The sequence below is a fragment of the Fulmarus glacialis genome, unplaced genomic scaffold (genome assembly GCF_000690835.1).
Source record: "Fulmarus glacialis isolate BGI_N327 unplaced genomic scaffold, ASM69083v1 scaffold24479, whole genome shotgun sequence".
Taxonomy (NCBI): domain Eukaryota; kingdom Metazoa; phylum Chordata; class Aves; order Procellariiformes; family Procellariidae; genus Fulmarus; species Fulmarus glacialis.
In genome coordinates this window covers 2,125-16,574 of record NW_009233129.1, presented here as the reverse complement: position 1 = coordinate 16,574, position 14,450 = coordinate 2,125, and the positions used below count along the sequence as shown (strand labels likewise).

Genomic DNA, 14,450 nt, shown 5'->3' with positions numbered 1-14,450 from the left:
CTCAGTTCCACTTGCCAATTCAGACCACAGATGCAGAAACTCATTTGTACAAAACTATTTAAATGGGTATCAGTTTCCCAGATATGTAATTTCTGTACAGCTGTGCAAGAGTATGAGCCTGCAGGCCATGGTAAATGAGAGCGGAACTTCAAGCGGGAGAGGAGATGGCAGTACTTTGAAACTTCCCTTGTGTCTTAGGTATAAACACTACAAAGTCGGCTGGAAACCAAACTGGAAACCAAGTGAACTGGAAACCAAACAGCAGGGTGAGTGACCACACACTGAGCTGTGGTAGTGACTTATTGAATGGGCCAGATACTTGACCAAATGCTTTTGGGCCATACTCAAATTGCCTTAATTCCATATAAATCTCTCTCCTGAGTGTTTCTTATCAGCTGTCTCTCAGCATCATGCTGTGTTAGCTGAGCCTGAAAAACTTAATTACGTCTTAGAGGCTACAGAGGCTCGCTACTGAACAGAATCAAAGTGAAAGCAACCATGTTAAGACAGTCTTTCAACAGCACGGTTACATTTCCTCCGCGAAGCTGACAGGTTACTGAGCAAACATATTAGAGCCAGAAGGGCAATAGTTTGCAAGGACAGTTACAATCAATTGCATCTTCTCAGTCATTTCCCTTCCCAAACCATCTGTTACTGTATTTGCTAGATGTCTGAAAACAAAGCTCCCTCAAGGGCACTTCACCCATCCTAGTAGTAAAGGAAGACCAAGGTTATGTTCAGCACGTGAACCTGAAGATCAAAATTAAAGTAATTTATGTTGGGAAGTGTCTCAGATACATAGTAACCTGTCAATCCAGCCTGAACTTCGCCATTCCCCAATACAAATGTTGCCTAGTCAAGTTTTCATCCTAAGCTTAAGTTGTGCATGTGTCCTCCGATGCCTTCCTTGATCCCACCTGCCTGCTTTATCAGTGACCTGGATTCTCCAGCTGGAGAAGCTGAAGCAGATTCTTACAATCACGTCAGGGTGCAGCAGGGATGGAGAAACTCTTAAGGCTATTCTGGCGAGGCAGCTGCATTTCTATGTACTCTAATAAAATTAGATACCCCATCTTCTGAACTTGTCCCTACCCCCAACAGCTGGGAGTCTGCAGTCTTTAGGATCTGTCTGCTGTTACTGAGAAGGTTTAGATAGTACACCAATTTAAATGGTCATGCATCCATGTCAAGCATTTCTAAATGTTTCGTGAAGTGCTCAGGTTGCAAACCGATATTCCTCTGCAAGTATTTATTTCTATCCTTCTTCAGAGAGGTTATCCTGTCATTGCAGATCTAGCCTATTCAATAAATATGTAAAATCTTTGCATTGTGTAGTGAACACAGAAATAAGTATGAGTTACACACTTTGGCATGATAACTAAATATGGGCAAGTTTTCAGAGCTTTCAGAAAAACCCAAAGAGCTGAGCTCAGGTAGCTGTGCTGCCATTTAAAACAATTTCGTTAAGTAGTTAAGAAAAAGAATAAAATGCATTAGAATAACATTGACTGTTATCAACTCTATAACTTATTCACTGTAGGTAAGTAAAATAACACTTTAGTTCTATCTGACAACGGCAGGAAGCCAGGAGAAACACACTAACAGCGTCCTCCAAAGAAAATAAATCATGTTACACATCCGGGGTGCACAACTTAATCAGGGTGAACTGTCTTCCCCAACCCACCTCCCACCAGTTTAATATTAAACAACAAGAAAAAATACATAACAGATATTCCCTGCATCAAGATAAGAAGAGATTAAAAATACTGAAAAGCTGAATGCCAGATGCAGGATGCTAAGAGGCCCCTCACTACAATTAAATGAACTTGAAAGCCACACTCAGACTCCCATGATTTCTCACAAATCGCACAATACAAATTTCTGGCCACCTGACTGTTTTCAAACAGTTGCCCATTGCTGCAGAGGTAGGAGGTACTACTTGGGAAGTCCATGCCCTTCTTCACAGAGGTAGCCAGGGACACTCAGGGCTTAAAAAAAAAAGGACACAGCACGTGAAATGCATCAGAGTATGTATTTCAGGATCAGCGTGAAATACAGCACAACGCCAAGACCACTCAGGATGCTTTTCCCAACAATGCCAGCAAATGGCCATCCCACCAGCCTCCACTTTCACACTGCAAAAAGATGCTGGAAAGACAGGAGGACTACCTTCCTGGTCTGTCATGAAGAGTTGTGACATCATGGCAGGGACTGGAGGTGTCACAAATAGCACAAGCCCTCTTGCTTTTACAAGCTACTCTCTGACTCTCTCACAAACAGGTTTCAGTTTCTCACACTTGATCTGATGCTGGGGTGATTTTCATGTGCTCCAACCAATTCATCTGTTTTCATCAACAACTTTACATTGAACTCATTGCAAGAATGGCACTTCAGGGCTTCTTGAACCATCACTTCTCCCTGAGGACTTCTGCATAGCTGCAGCCTGCAGCCTGCAAGTGAACCACCACTTTACTTTAGTATGATTGTGTCTAGTGCTGGTGATTCCACCAACGAACAGCCAAGCATCTAAAGCATTTAGAGAAGGGTTAGAAATCTCATCGGTCCACCAAGAACAGCCTTTTCTAGACAGCTGCAGAACTGCAGGATACTGAAAGGCTGACGATGGTAGCAGTAGTCAGAGGGCTGCACCCATCCAAACCCCAGTCTACTCTTGCTTCCTGCTCCATCTCACCAGTTAACACATCCCGAGGACAGCATCCTGTAGAGACAGCTCATGACAACAGGCATGAACTTCAGCCTAGTATGACCTGATTAGGTTAGCACAAACAGAGAAAAGGTAAACAGCAGCAATGGCAATTACTGGCTAAGGCACCAGTGAGGATAGGAAGACCAGGTGATTGAGACAAGCAACACGTATGAACAGGCAACAGCTAGCCACCAAGCTGCTGTGACATTGTGGAGTTAGCACTGGGAGCCCTCCAAGAGCAGCATTCCAGATCATCTTTTTCTTCTGTCTATTTCTGCTTAGACAGGTAAGCTTCAGATTTGCAACCGCTTAATTTAAAAACACGTGCATGCGGATGGGTGTGTGCATTTATCTAGTTTCACTGGTGAAGATGTAAGACAGGACATGGTTTAAGCTGCAACACACTTTCTTCACATCACAAAAATGGTTTGTCAGCAAAACAATTCCATAAGAATTTTGGACCCTTTCCAAACGTCTCCAAAGTCCCCAGTTTGCCTATGTGACCTGCTCTTGCACTCTCAAGCCTGAGTAGATGTGACACGTGTATGAAATGGTCTTAAGAAAACCTTAGAGAGACTGAAGAGTCTTAAATCAGGTTTAATAGATGCTATGTGCATTAACACACAGAACCTCAGCTGTAAAGATATAACTCCTTGTAATTTTGCTGCTTTACACATTTATATCAGAGAATCAGTGTAATACATGGTGGGTATACTTATGCTGCACTTTTTGTTAAGAAATAAAAACAGCAATGCTTTTATGAAAAAGCTGATCCAGTTTCTGGAACAAAAGCAATCACATTTTTGTAAAGCCTAACAAAAAAACCCACATTACTTGAGCAACAAACCACAATCCATACTTTTAACAGAAGAAACTTTTCTATGGTTATTTAAAAAGTATAGAGAGAAGTGCTGCACTGAGTGTATAAAGTCATAACCAGTTGGTTACCAACCTTTTACAGACCATAGGGATTAGTCGCCATTTAAAAGCAGTAATAACAGAGGGAGAAATACAGATGGATACAAGCTAAGTCATACTTGGATCAGGCCTCTGATTCCAGCCCAGCAAAGATGAACAGTTATGCTGACGTGTTCTTACGCTCTTCAGTCGACCTATGTGAAAGCTGCATTTGTTCAGAAGCTGCAGCTACCTGGCTAGCCCCTACAGAAGAAAGGGAAGGGGCAGGCTCACAGGGGTGAAGTGAAGCTACACTTCCAAGGTGTCCATTTCAGTACTCTGCAAAAGCACTTAAGTCAGTTAGAAATAAGCCAAATCAGAAATTCCAGCCAAGAATGATACCATGACTTTTTTTTTTTAAAGGAAAAATATTTGACAAACAATACAATACATACAGGATCATGTCATAAAATAGGTATAATGAAAATGAGTGACTTGTAAGAATGAGTTCCTGTCTCCTCGTATTGTTCTGAGACCGTGTGATAAATTTTGCTAAGAGGATCAAGAAGTAATCAAAAGTGGTTGTGTCACCTCAACTCAACGTGCACCACATGCCAACCAAGGCACACAATTTGCACTTGTGCAGACATCCATCCCACTCAAACTGAAGTATAAGCACTGGCTTAACCCAACGCTCGTATTTCATCTATTGACCCCAGCTAACTAAACACGGTATATAAATCAGTGTGGCTCAGCTGATAAAGGCAGTTCAGCTGCTTGTGATTGTCTGTTGAGATGCTCAGGAAAATTAGAATTTTTGTTTGTTTGTTTTGAGTGTTCATGCACACTTCGCAACAGGCACTAGTGGTACAGGTTTTGAGGTCACAGGAACGCTTGTCATTCACTGCTTTTAAGAAAACTTAGAGCAGAAATGGAGAAAAATGCATACATTAAAATAGTAACTAATAATGCTCTTGGGTAATACACCCAACTTGGCATGTGTAAAAAAATAATATTTAAAAAAAATAAAATTAAATAGCTTCCTTGGGAAACAAAATAAATTCTGCATTTGCCATTAATTTTTTTTTTTTTTAAAGCTATTAATATGGAAGTTTCATGGTAAAAAACTGCATTTATTTTTACCCTTCATGTCCAGAAACAGCTCTGGGCCAACTATGGAACTACCGAGCATTGAGACAATTCAGTATCACAAGGGCAGCAGCTGGTCTTTGGAGTGTTACTACTTCACGTCCCAGTTTTATCCCATGAACTGCCTGTCTCATCTTTCCCATCGCCTCATTCTGAAGCCTAGTTGCTGTCCGAGTCATTGTCTTCATCTTCTTTTCCAGACGTAGCATGTTTGGATGAATCATTGGCTTCTCCCAAAGGTACTGCCCCTTTCCGCTGTGGCAAGACACTGAAAAAGGCCTCCTTCCAGTCTCTCTTCTCCAGGTATGCAAGGATGATCTCAAACACTGCAATGTCAAGAAAGACCACAGCTCTTTTACAGGGAGATAAGTGAACTGCTGATAGGAACACAACCCCAAATCCATCTTTACAGAGGTTTACATGCATTCAGTTATGGCATCTTCATAGTAAAGCTGATGAAGTACAGGCAGAAGCAGACAAAGCAATTCTGCTTCTGCTGCAGTCTAAAGCCAAGCACACTTGAGTCTCCAGTTGTAAGACAGTTACTACAGCAGTGCTTTTCTGCAGCGGCTCCAGTCTGAATTAATTTCTCTCAGGGACAGAGAGAAATGTCCCCCCAGTATTTCAGGAGTCACCCGTACCTTCTATACAGGCATTAATGCTTCCCCATGTTTGACAGGAATACTGCTGTGGATGCACTTCAACAATGACTTTGTCCCTTCCCTAACATAGAGACAGCCCAAAGTCTTCCTAAAACCTGCTATAATTAGCTTTCTCTTTCATTTCCATCTGAGCTTAAGGCAAAAATCCTTATTAGTCTCCAATTCTGTGACCCTTTCTTTTTTTTATTTTATGCTAACCATACAGTCACCCTATTCCTCCTGTTTCAGCTCCCAAAACTTTCCCTGATTGACAATAGCTCCAAATTGCATTATATGCGAAATTCATCGGCAAATTCTTATATAGAAAAATCCCAGGCTACCCAAAAAACCTCTCAACACAGATTGTGGCTCGGCAGCAGCAGGGAAGGCAGGAGGAGGCCCTATGGCTGGTGAGTAAGCCAGACTTGGATGTCAAATCTGGGACAGAAAGGTGGCTCCTCAAGTTTGGGACTACAGGAATAGTGCTAACACCGCTGGAGAATGCCGACTTCAAAGAATGCACACAGCACAAGTTCTCGATGCCAAGCGACAGCACATGAGAAAGGATCAAAGGAGCTGTGGAGGGAAAAAAAAACCTTACAGAGAGTTAGGCAGGCATTCAGAAAGGGAGGAGCAGCATGGATCTCCTACTCACTGAGAGTCAAGTTACAGAAAAGTGTCACATTTACTAGAGGTTTCCTGGATCCAGGTTTACTGGACAGCCAGCTGCTCTCTGTGACACTGATATTGAAGAGTTGGCCATTTTACTAAGCAGGTTATTCACCTGAAACATACTGTGAAGGTATGAGCTCTCAAAGGACTATATTAATATCACTCTAAGTTACTGCAGAAAGCATCTGTGCCAAAAATGCTGGCTTAAGAGACGAGTATAAGGAGCATGTTTCTTCTCCTTTGTTTTGGAACTTCCTTTATCTGCACAGTAAAAACTGACCTGATTGAAAAAGAGTGGCTTCCACAGGAGAACAGAGGCTGCTATGATGGGTTGCAATAGCAACAAAAATATTATGCAAGGACAGAAAAAGGCAGTGGGAACAGTTGGTAGACATCATTGTAGACTGGAATGGAGCAATATGGTCCCTGTAATATACATTACAAAGTATTAGCCTTGGGATACAAACCTGAACAGAAGGAAATCAAACCCTCTCAGCTACACTTGCAGTTGTGTTTTGCTATATAGTGTTTTACACAGATCTCAAATCTTCAAAGTTTTAAAATTCCAGATGGAGTTAAAAAAAATAAGTCTCATCTTACACCTTGTCAGTTTTCTAGCATCAAATATTTCACACATACATGTGTTCCTCATGCCATTTTAACATGGCAATGCAGGCACTGAACTGCCTGTAGAACTGTATGGAGACCCAATCCCAAAAGAGAAGGATTATAAATAAATAAATAAATAAATAAATAAAAAGCAACAAGTGAATTCTGCTGTTAAGGACGCCGTCAATCTCCCACCACTTGAGGGCCCATTTAATTAAAGCGCTTCAAAGACTGACAAGGCAGTTCAGAAAGAGTTTCTTCTTCTACATAACTTTCCAAATTCACACCTATCAAAAGTAGTTCCATAGGGACCAGGCAGGTCCCACAATCTCATTTGGCGAGACCCGTACTGTACTCTGCTAGCTTCAGATTCTGTACCAAGGGTGGGAACCCAGAGGCCAGAATAACCAAATCAGAACAGAAAGGGTGAGCAATTACACAGTTACACAAAACAGTGATGTGGATGTATTCATAGCAAAATACAAAAACTTCAGTGCAAATATCCTTCTCACCTACACAAAATTTATAATATGAGACTTGAGAGGCGGCTTGATTCTGTCCACCTTATTCATGACAAGTAGCATCTCCTGTGAAAGCTGTCTTTTTGGATTTAGGTTGTAAGCTATTAGGGTTAGAATATACACCAGAGCCTTAATTACTACTGTTAAAGGTACCTCTACTTTTGGTGGTGGTGGAGTTGCGTTTATTTTCCTGCCCAAAAACCTTAAGCAAAATACTGCTATAACATAATCTTTACCTTAAAAAGGGTCTGTGTTTAAGAGCCTTTCAGCTGCAATTTGAAAATGTTTTAGAAGGGCAAGGGAAGACAAGCTCACACAAAATGAAATCTCAGCAACTAAACTGCAGCGGAATCAGTGCCAAAAAGTCTGGCACAAGAAACATGCACAAGACCATAAAGCAGATAAATGAAAGCCTCAATGTAAGTGATTTAATTTATACCCAGTGCTCAAACATGTAGAAGACAGCCTCCAGAAATGTTGACGCTAGAGGTCAGTATAAGATTATTGCAGAAAAACTCCAGTAGAAAGCTACAGCTATCATAACTTTTGATGAATAACACATAAAGTCCTATTCTCGTCTATACAAAGCAACATTAAAAGATCAAGTTTTAGAAGCATGTAAAATCTTACAAATACATGGGGCTTGGTAATTTTTAATTCCGTTGGTATACTATGTTCTCCTCCACATTTAAATAATCTTTATTATCATGCAAATACACACCTCATCAATCAATGTCATTTTAAGAAAATAAAATTATCATCGGGCAATGTGTTACATAATAAAATAAACTTCAAATAAAGCAAGGTAAGATAAAATAAAAGAACCTGAAGTGGAGCAAAATAAAGACACACCATGTCAAAAATTTCCATAAAGGTCTGAGTAGGCTCCATTTTGCATGTATTTTTGTTCAATGACACTGAAAGATAATCTAATAATAAAACTGAAAGTTTAAAAGGATTTGGGATTTAAGACTTGGTTAAGCAATTGTATACTTCAATCAGAACCAGGAAACTAGGTAAAAATACAGTTATGAAAGCTCAGCAGATGGAGTACTGCTGATATCAAATGAGGCGAGTCTACAGGCACCTAAGCAGTTACTGCTGAACAAAGCTGTCCAAAGAGGAGAAAACATCACATACATTTATCCTCCCCTCGGTTAAAATACATGGGATAGTTTTCAACATTTTACTCACTTATACGTTAAGCCTAGAAACAAGACCGGGATGGTAAGAATGCCAAAATTACTCACGGGACAAGTCAACAGAATAGGAGGTGCACTTCTAAGTGGCTAAGACACCATCCTTTACATTTAACCATACCTAAAATATTTAAAGGTCAGGGCAATTACTGTATCCCAAAGGCAACTAGATTCAAGAAATAGCAACATAATAAAATAAGAATTGGGTATCTGCACTACAATGCATATTTTGAGGGTTCAAATTCTGAATATCGCAGGTATATTCTGTAATAGTGTCATTATTTTGTGATTTAAAACTTACCATGATTGACAGCTAACACTTTCCGACTGTTCATCTTGACAAAGTTTCCAAGCGGGAGCTGTGCGTGACCAATTCCCTGCTCTACAGCTTTTTTGTATGTAATTCCCTGTGGGAAAGACACCAAAACAACTGGACTGAGAATCACCATTTCAGATCAGCCCATACAGATTACAAGTATCATTTTCTGGCAAGAGTTTTGCCAGTGCTGCCATGATCTTGCTTTAGAAGATATTTACAAAAACAAACTTACCCTGGTTAGACAGTACCTGCTTCAAGGGCTACCTCTGGAAAACTTACTACTTTGAGTATATGTCACACTGTGATGTATGGTCAAAAGGATCCTAAATAAAACTTGTTCATGCAGCTGCAGCTCTAGAATGTGTCAGCCATAGCCTGTTTTAAAGGCGATTTTATGCTTAAATACAAAGTTACTCAGATTGCAGTAACAGGGTATTTTTTGAGAGGAAGAGTAAATGATGAGGAAATTTTGTTTGCTTTGTTAAACATGGCAACTCCTGTGCCCAAGATGGGCAAAAAAAACCCCTTTAAAATTGTGTAAACACTTTATACCGTAATGACTATATAAAGGATCTGCTTTAGCTCCCTCCTAGCCTTTAACTGTGGACTAACTGCTTTAGTAGTATCATTTGGTAAGGCTTAAGATCCATCCCTTTTTTTAGCATCACATTGAAATATTAAACATGTCACCAGAAATTACATAGGAGTGCCTTTGAAGAAAAGCAGTAACAGTGCTTTAATTTCCCAGCTGAATTCTCTGTGACATTCCAGGTCCACACAGCACGATCCCATGTACAGGTATGGAACCAGACCCCTGAGGCATGTGTGTTACTTAGCCAAGTTCTCCTGACAAGCAAATTTATTAAAAAAGGACATCCAAGATTCAAGTGCTGTTCTTCATCTATATTTGGGCACATGCACATACAAGCGTGTGCGCACACACACACAAGTGCGTGAACAGAAACGAAACCCTTCTGTCTGAAAATATGGCCCTCAGTAAGCTGAGCAGTGTTATTAATTCCATTCCTATATTTACAATGAAAAGATAAAATTCTAAAAAACTCAGCATGTCTGCAGTCTGGAACAGAAACCACTGCTACCACCACAAGTGTTTTTTTCCCATTTCTTCAAAATTTTTTTGAAGTAAGTCTTTTTTGAAGAAGTTTTCTTGTTATTTATTTTCGTTAGTTCACATGTGAACAGCATTAATGTCAAATAAGTTGCCAAAAAAAAAAAAAAGCAAGCTGTAGAGAAACAGACCCACAGTTTACCTTGTGGTGATTGTGATCCACCAGTCCTCCAATCACATAGGCTTTTTTCTCATCAAGCTCACTGAGAATATCCGGGGAATCTGAGGTAAGATATACTAGGTCTTCTTTCTTTATTAGCTCACTATAGTGCTCTGTTCTAATTTGGATATCCTCAAAAAAAGGTAGTTAAAAGAAGTTACATTCAATTGATGAATTGCTGGGCAAGCTTACAGAACCAAGATGGAACCAGAAAAAATAAATCCGATAGTACACAGTCATTCTACATCCCTCATTCATGTTTAAGTACGTAGCACAGTGCAGATTAACTTCTGCATAAATAATCCACAGTCCCTACAGCACTGACCTGTAAAAATCATCAGGAAATTTTCTGAAACCCCAGAAGAACTTTACAAATCCATAAGTTCTTGTGATTCCCTTCAAATGTTACCATATTTCTCCTAGGGATCCAAATAATTTTCAAGTCCACCTTTCTAAGAGAAGCGGAACCATAAGTAAATGCTTAGTTAACATTACTTGTTTGATAAGAGAGGTTTATGCTACACTTTTGCAAAGCAGCTATCACACAAGACATGCTGAAAGTAAAACTGTTTTTATTTACACAAAGTGCTCTTCATTTGAATTTGCTGGAATACTGGTTTAACAGGGAGTCGCAAAGAAAACCACGAGTTTGACCATAAGACAAGCTACTTCTCTAAAGAACACTTCAATGTGGAGAGGCAACATAATGGAAGTGAACGTGCACACAAGAGAATCACATCATGACTTCAAAGTTTTACTTTTCACCAAGAAAAAAAGAGCACTGTCAAGACAGACGACTCTCAGAACTGCCTAAATCAAGTAGTCCTGCTTAGTCTATCAGAGAATGGAATCTGTTCAATAAAAACAGGTGAAAACGGATGTGTGTGGAGTTTTTCAAGCAAAAATCAAATCTAGATTCAAGATAAGCAGTCTTTGGCTTCTTTAAGTTAAATTAATTAAAAGCACAAAGAGCCACAATATTTCTAATATGCTATTGCTCTGATGTCTTAGAAAAACCCATGTGGAAAAAGCACAGGACCTTCACAACTCACAACCTAGTTAGCAACTATAATCAAGATTTCTTTTTCTCTTTTTACAGAAATAGTCAATTATTCACCTTCCAGTTCACCCATCCTTTGTCATTTTCATTCATGTTGCTCTTCAACTGTCCCCCATGGCTGGTCAAGTAGAACTTTGAAAAGAACAAACAAGAGGTACAAAATGCTGAAATGTTAATATGCTTATCTGTTTCCTCTCTGTACAACTCTTTTTCTACCCTTAACTATTAGCTAAAACTCTTAATTATTCTTTAGCTGAAAGTGGTACTAAGACCATATTCATGTTAGTGACACATTTAAAAGACCAATATGCACTTACAGTCACTTTTTTTTTTTTTCCCCAATCTGTCACAGATAAAACTGAGTATCAACAGTATTTTAGTGGCACACCAGTATCTGGCACTTTTCATCTGCATGCACATACTTTTTCATACATATGGGGATTTTTATAACATGTGGGTTGAAAATTAATCTATTACAATAGAAGTAATTTTCTTACCAAAAAGAGGGAGCTTAAGTATTTTTTTCTACTACAGTTACCACCACTTGGGTCACAGCTGCCTTTCTCATATGCTTTGTACATGGCAATACAGTCAATGCTCAGTTTGTTTAAACATACCTGCACAGGATGAAATGCTTTGCGGTTTTCTGCATAACATCTCTGAATTTGCTTGTGAAGCTTCTTAACATCCTGTATACAACACAATTTGTTTTTTACATAGTCCTTCAGACAGACCACCACAAAATGCTTTACCATGAGCCAGTCAGAAGCTAAAGAGAGAAAAAGGAAGCTTTTAACTGGCAAAAGTGACTACTGAGAGAGTGTGGACGTCAGACCCTGAGAGAAAAAACAGCCACTGTGAAGGGATTATGCTGACAAGGAAACACACACATCTTCCACAAAAGCGTATTTAGACACCTCTATGCATGTGCTTGATTTGGATTATTCCAGGAAACAAAAAAACCAAATGAACAAAAATCACTGAGATTTAATTGTATGTAATAACATACTCAAAATTAATCTGAGGAATCAAGCAGATTTATCACTGTGACAATATGCAGTCTTTCACCCATGGGAAAACCCTGAGAATATACAGTTTATATTTAAGAAAATTAAATATGCATCATTAACCTGAAGAAGCCCAGGACAATGCAAATAATTTAGGGGCTGGTTCCAGCATTTTGACCTGACAATTTGGACAACAGTCAACTAGTACTACTTAAAATGCAGCAAACTTAATTTTTAGCCAATTATGTTTTGTGTAAGCTACATTACATAGCTTTATTCTCAGTGCCCCAAAAGCAGTGCTTTGTAAATATAACTGATTCCCATTTTAAAACGAAACAGCATTATATTGCTTTGATCATGTAGTGCTTTGAGAATGTTTTGATATCTCCAAAGGATTTCAAGTAAACTAGACTTTATCACTACAATATTGCAATGCAAGTTTTTACAGACACTAGAGAAAGCGTCTAATTAGCGCCATTGCTAAAGGCCACAACCATCTTTACTTACAATGCTTCACCTTTCCTAAACACCTGCAGAAGTGCCAGGTTTTATATCAGGCTCTGCCTGACCAAGGAAGGAAATGTGTTTTATAAAGGACAAAGCTCAGAAGGAAACGCCCAGCCAGCATCTCCGAAACTATCAAGGAGGTCCTCTGGTCTCTTCTGGAGCACTGCTGAAGGGCTCCTCAGGGAACCAAGTTCCAAAACGCCAACTGGAGCTTCCCCAGAATTTTGCGGTGAGTGGCACTAGCCTCTATTAGTGCTATACACGCTTTGCATTACATTCAATGAGCAGACAGATGGGCTTTGCAAAAGCTTGAATTCAAGCAGTCTTGCAGGGCAGTGAAGTCCCTGGCAGAGGCAGAACGGCCCCATGGTAACAGGGAGGGGAGAGGTCTGCCTCAGAAACCGAAGGCTGCACTCTTACAGGAGGCTGCAGATTAACACACTCTTCTCGTAGCGTTAAAGCTGTTTTGATCTCAAAACACCACACCAAGCATCTCGACCACTGGTTGGGTATCATGCTGATCTTTCACATATTTACCTATCCTGCGAACATCTCACCCGTTCTTTAATCCATTCTAAAATTTTAGAGATGGGCTGAACAGTTCCCTCCTGTCCCAACTGCCTCTTGTGTGACTGAGAGAAAAAGCTCAGTATCCTCGTAACACCCAAAATTCTCATTTCCACAAATACTTACTAACACGGTTGGGAGCCTCAGGTCCACTTTGAAAGAGAAAGTAACTGGATGTGGCATTTGCAGCCCCTCTAGCAAAACCATTTTGAGGCAGAACTGCATCTAACTTCATGGTGAACATGAGACACAAACTGTTTCTATATTCTATATTCCTGTTTTTGGAATCAAACCAACGCATCTCCATGAAGGCAAACAAAATCTTTGGCAAGCTTATATAAAGGTATGTTCCAAACCCTAAAAAATTCAGCAACTGACGTAAGCAGGTCTGAGAGTCATCACAATCTTAAACATGCTAACTGTCCTCTGAAAGCTGCTCTCCAGTTTTTGTACTCTGACATTGCATCAACGCTGTCACCTTTCAACGTTTGTATGTGATGGGTAAGTTTCTTTTACCTTTAGCACCATCAAGTCATCAAAGCTGCAGTCCACAATGAGGCGAAGCGTACTAGGAACAACTTCCCTTCGCATACGCTTTCTGTCATTCCCTTCATTATTGAGGTCCAATTTTGACTGACGTTCTAGTTTTCTCTTCTGGCGTTTTTCTTTTCGTTTCTGCCTAAATACACAAACAAAGAAATAAATCTTCAAAAAGCCCTGCCAAATCTGCTGAGGTACGTGTTATGCATCCCTGGAGGTATTTAAAAGATGTGTAGATGAGGCGCTTAGGGACATGGTTTAGTGGGCATGGTGGTGTTGGGTTGACGGTTGGACTTGATGATCTTAGAGGTCTTTTCCAACCTTAATGATTCTATGATTCTATGCACATAAATGCATACTTCTATGATCAAGGCGATTGTCCCATGACTGTAGTAGTTTAAACTTATCCTGTTGCTTGCGTTTGTGCTAGGCTGATACCAGCATGAAACATATATCCCGTCTTTGTGAAGTTCTGTATATACCTACAAAAACAGACATCTGACACAAATTCAATGAAGTCAATAGTGGGAGTGTCATGGATTTAAGAGTACTCTGAGTCAGGTTTCATAACAGAAACAACCAAAAAGATTGCCAAAATTGCAGTATCAGAATCAGAATGTGGAAGGCAATTTACCTGCTGTTTCACTGAACAGTTTTTCAAAAGGCTTCTGACGCAATTGTTTCTTCCCTCTGTTCCCCTGATAGGAGCATATCAAATTTCAGAGACAGCAACTTTAACAGCTACTGTCTCGGGAAGGAACACTTC

General features: G+C 39.8%; 1 protein-coding gene across 1 annotated transcript in view; it reads right to left on the bottom strand.

Moving 5' to 3' along the window:
• Positions 1-4,650: 4,650 nt before the first annotated feature.
• Positions 4,651-14,450, bottom strand: part of TRMT10A (tRNA methyltransferase 10 homolog A (S. cerevisiae)) — a 10,633-nt gene continuing 833 nt past the window's right edge. The window contains exons 2-7 of the mRNA XM_009585219.1: positions 13,661-13,823; positions 11,681-11,752; positions 11,121-11,195; positions 9,986-10,135; positions 8,697-8,802; positions 4,651-5,079 (exon numbers count right to left, since the gene is read on the bottom strand). Of these exons, the coding sequence (XP_009583514.1) occupies positions 4,913-5,079; positions 8,697-8,802; positions 9,986-10,135; positions 11,121-11,195; positions 11,681-11,752; positions 13,661-13,823 (733 nt within the window). The 3' untranslated portion in view covers positions 4,651-4,912. The remainder of the gene's footprint in view (positions 5,080-8,696; positions 8,803-9,985; positions 10,136-11,120; positions 11,196-11,680; positions 11,753-13,660; positions 13,824-14,450) is intronic.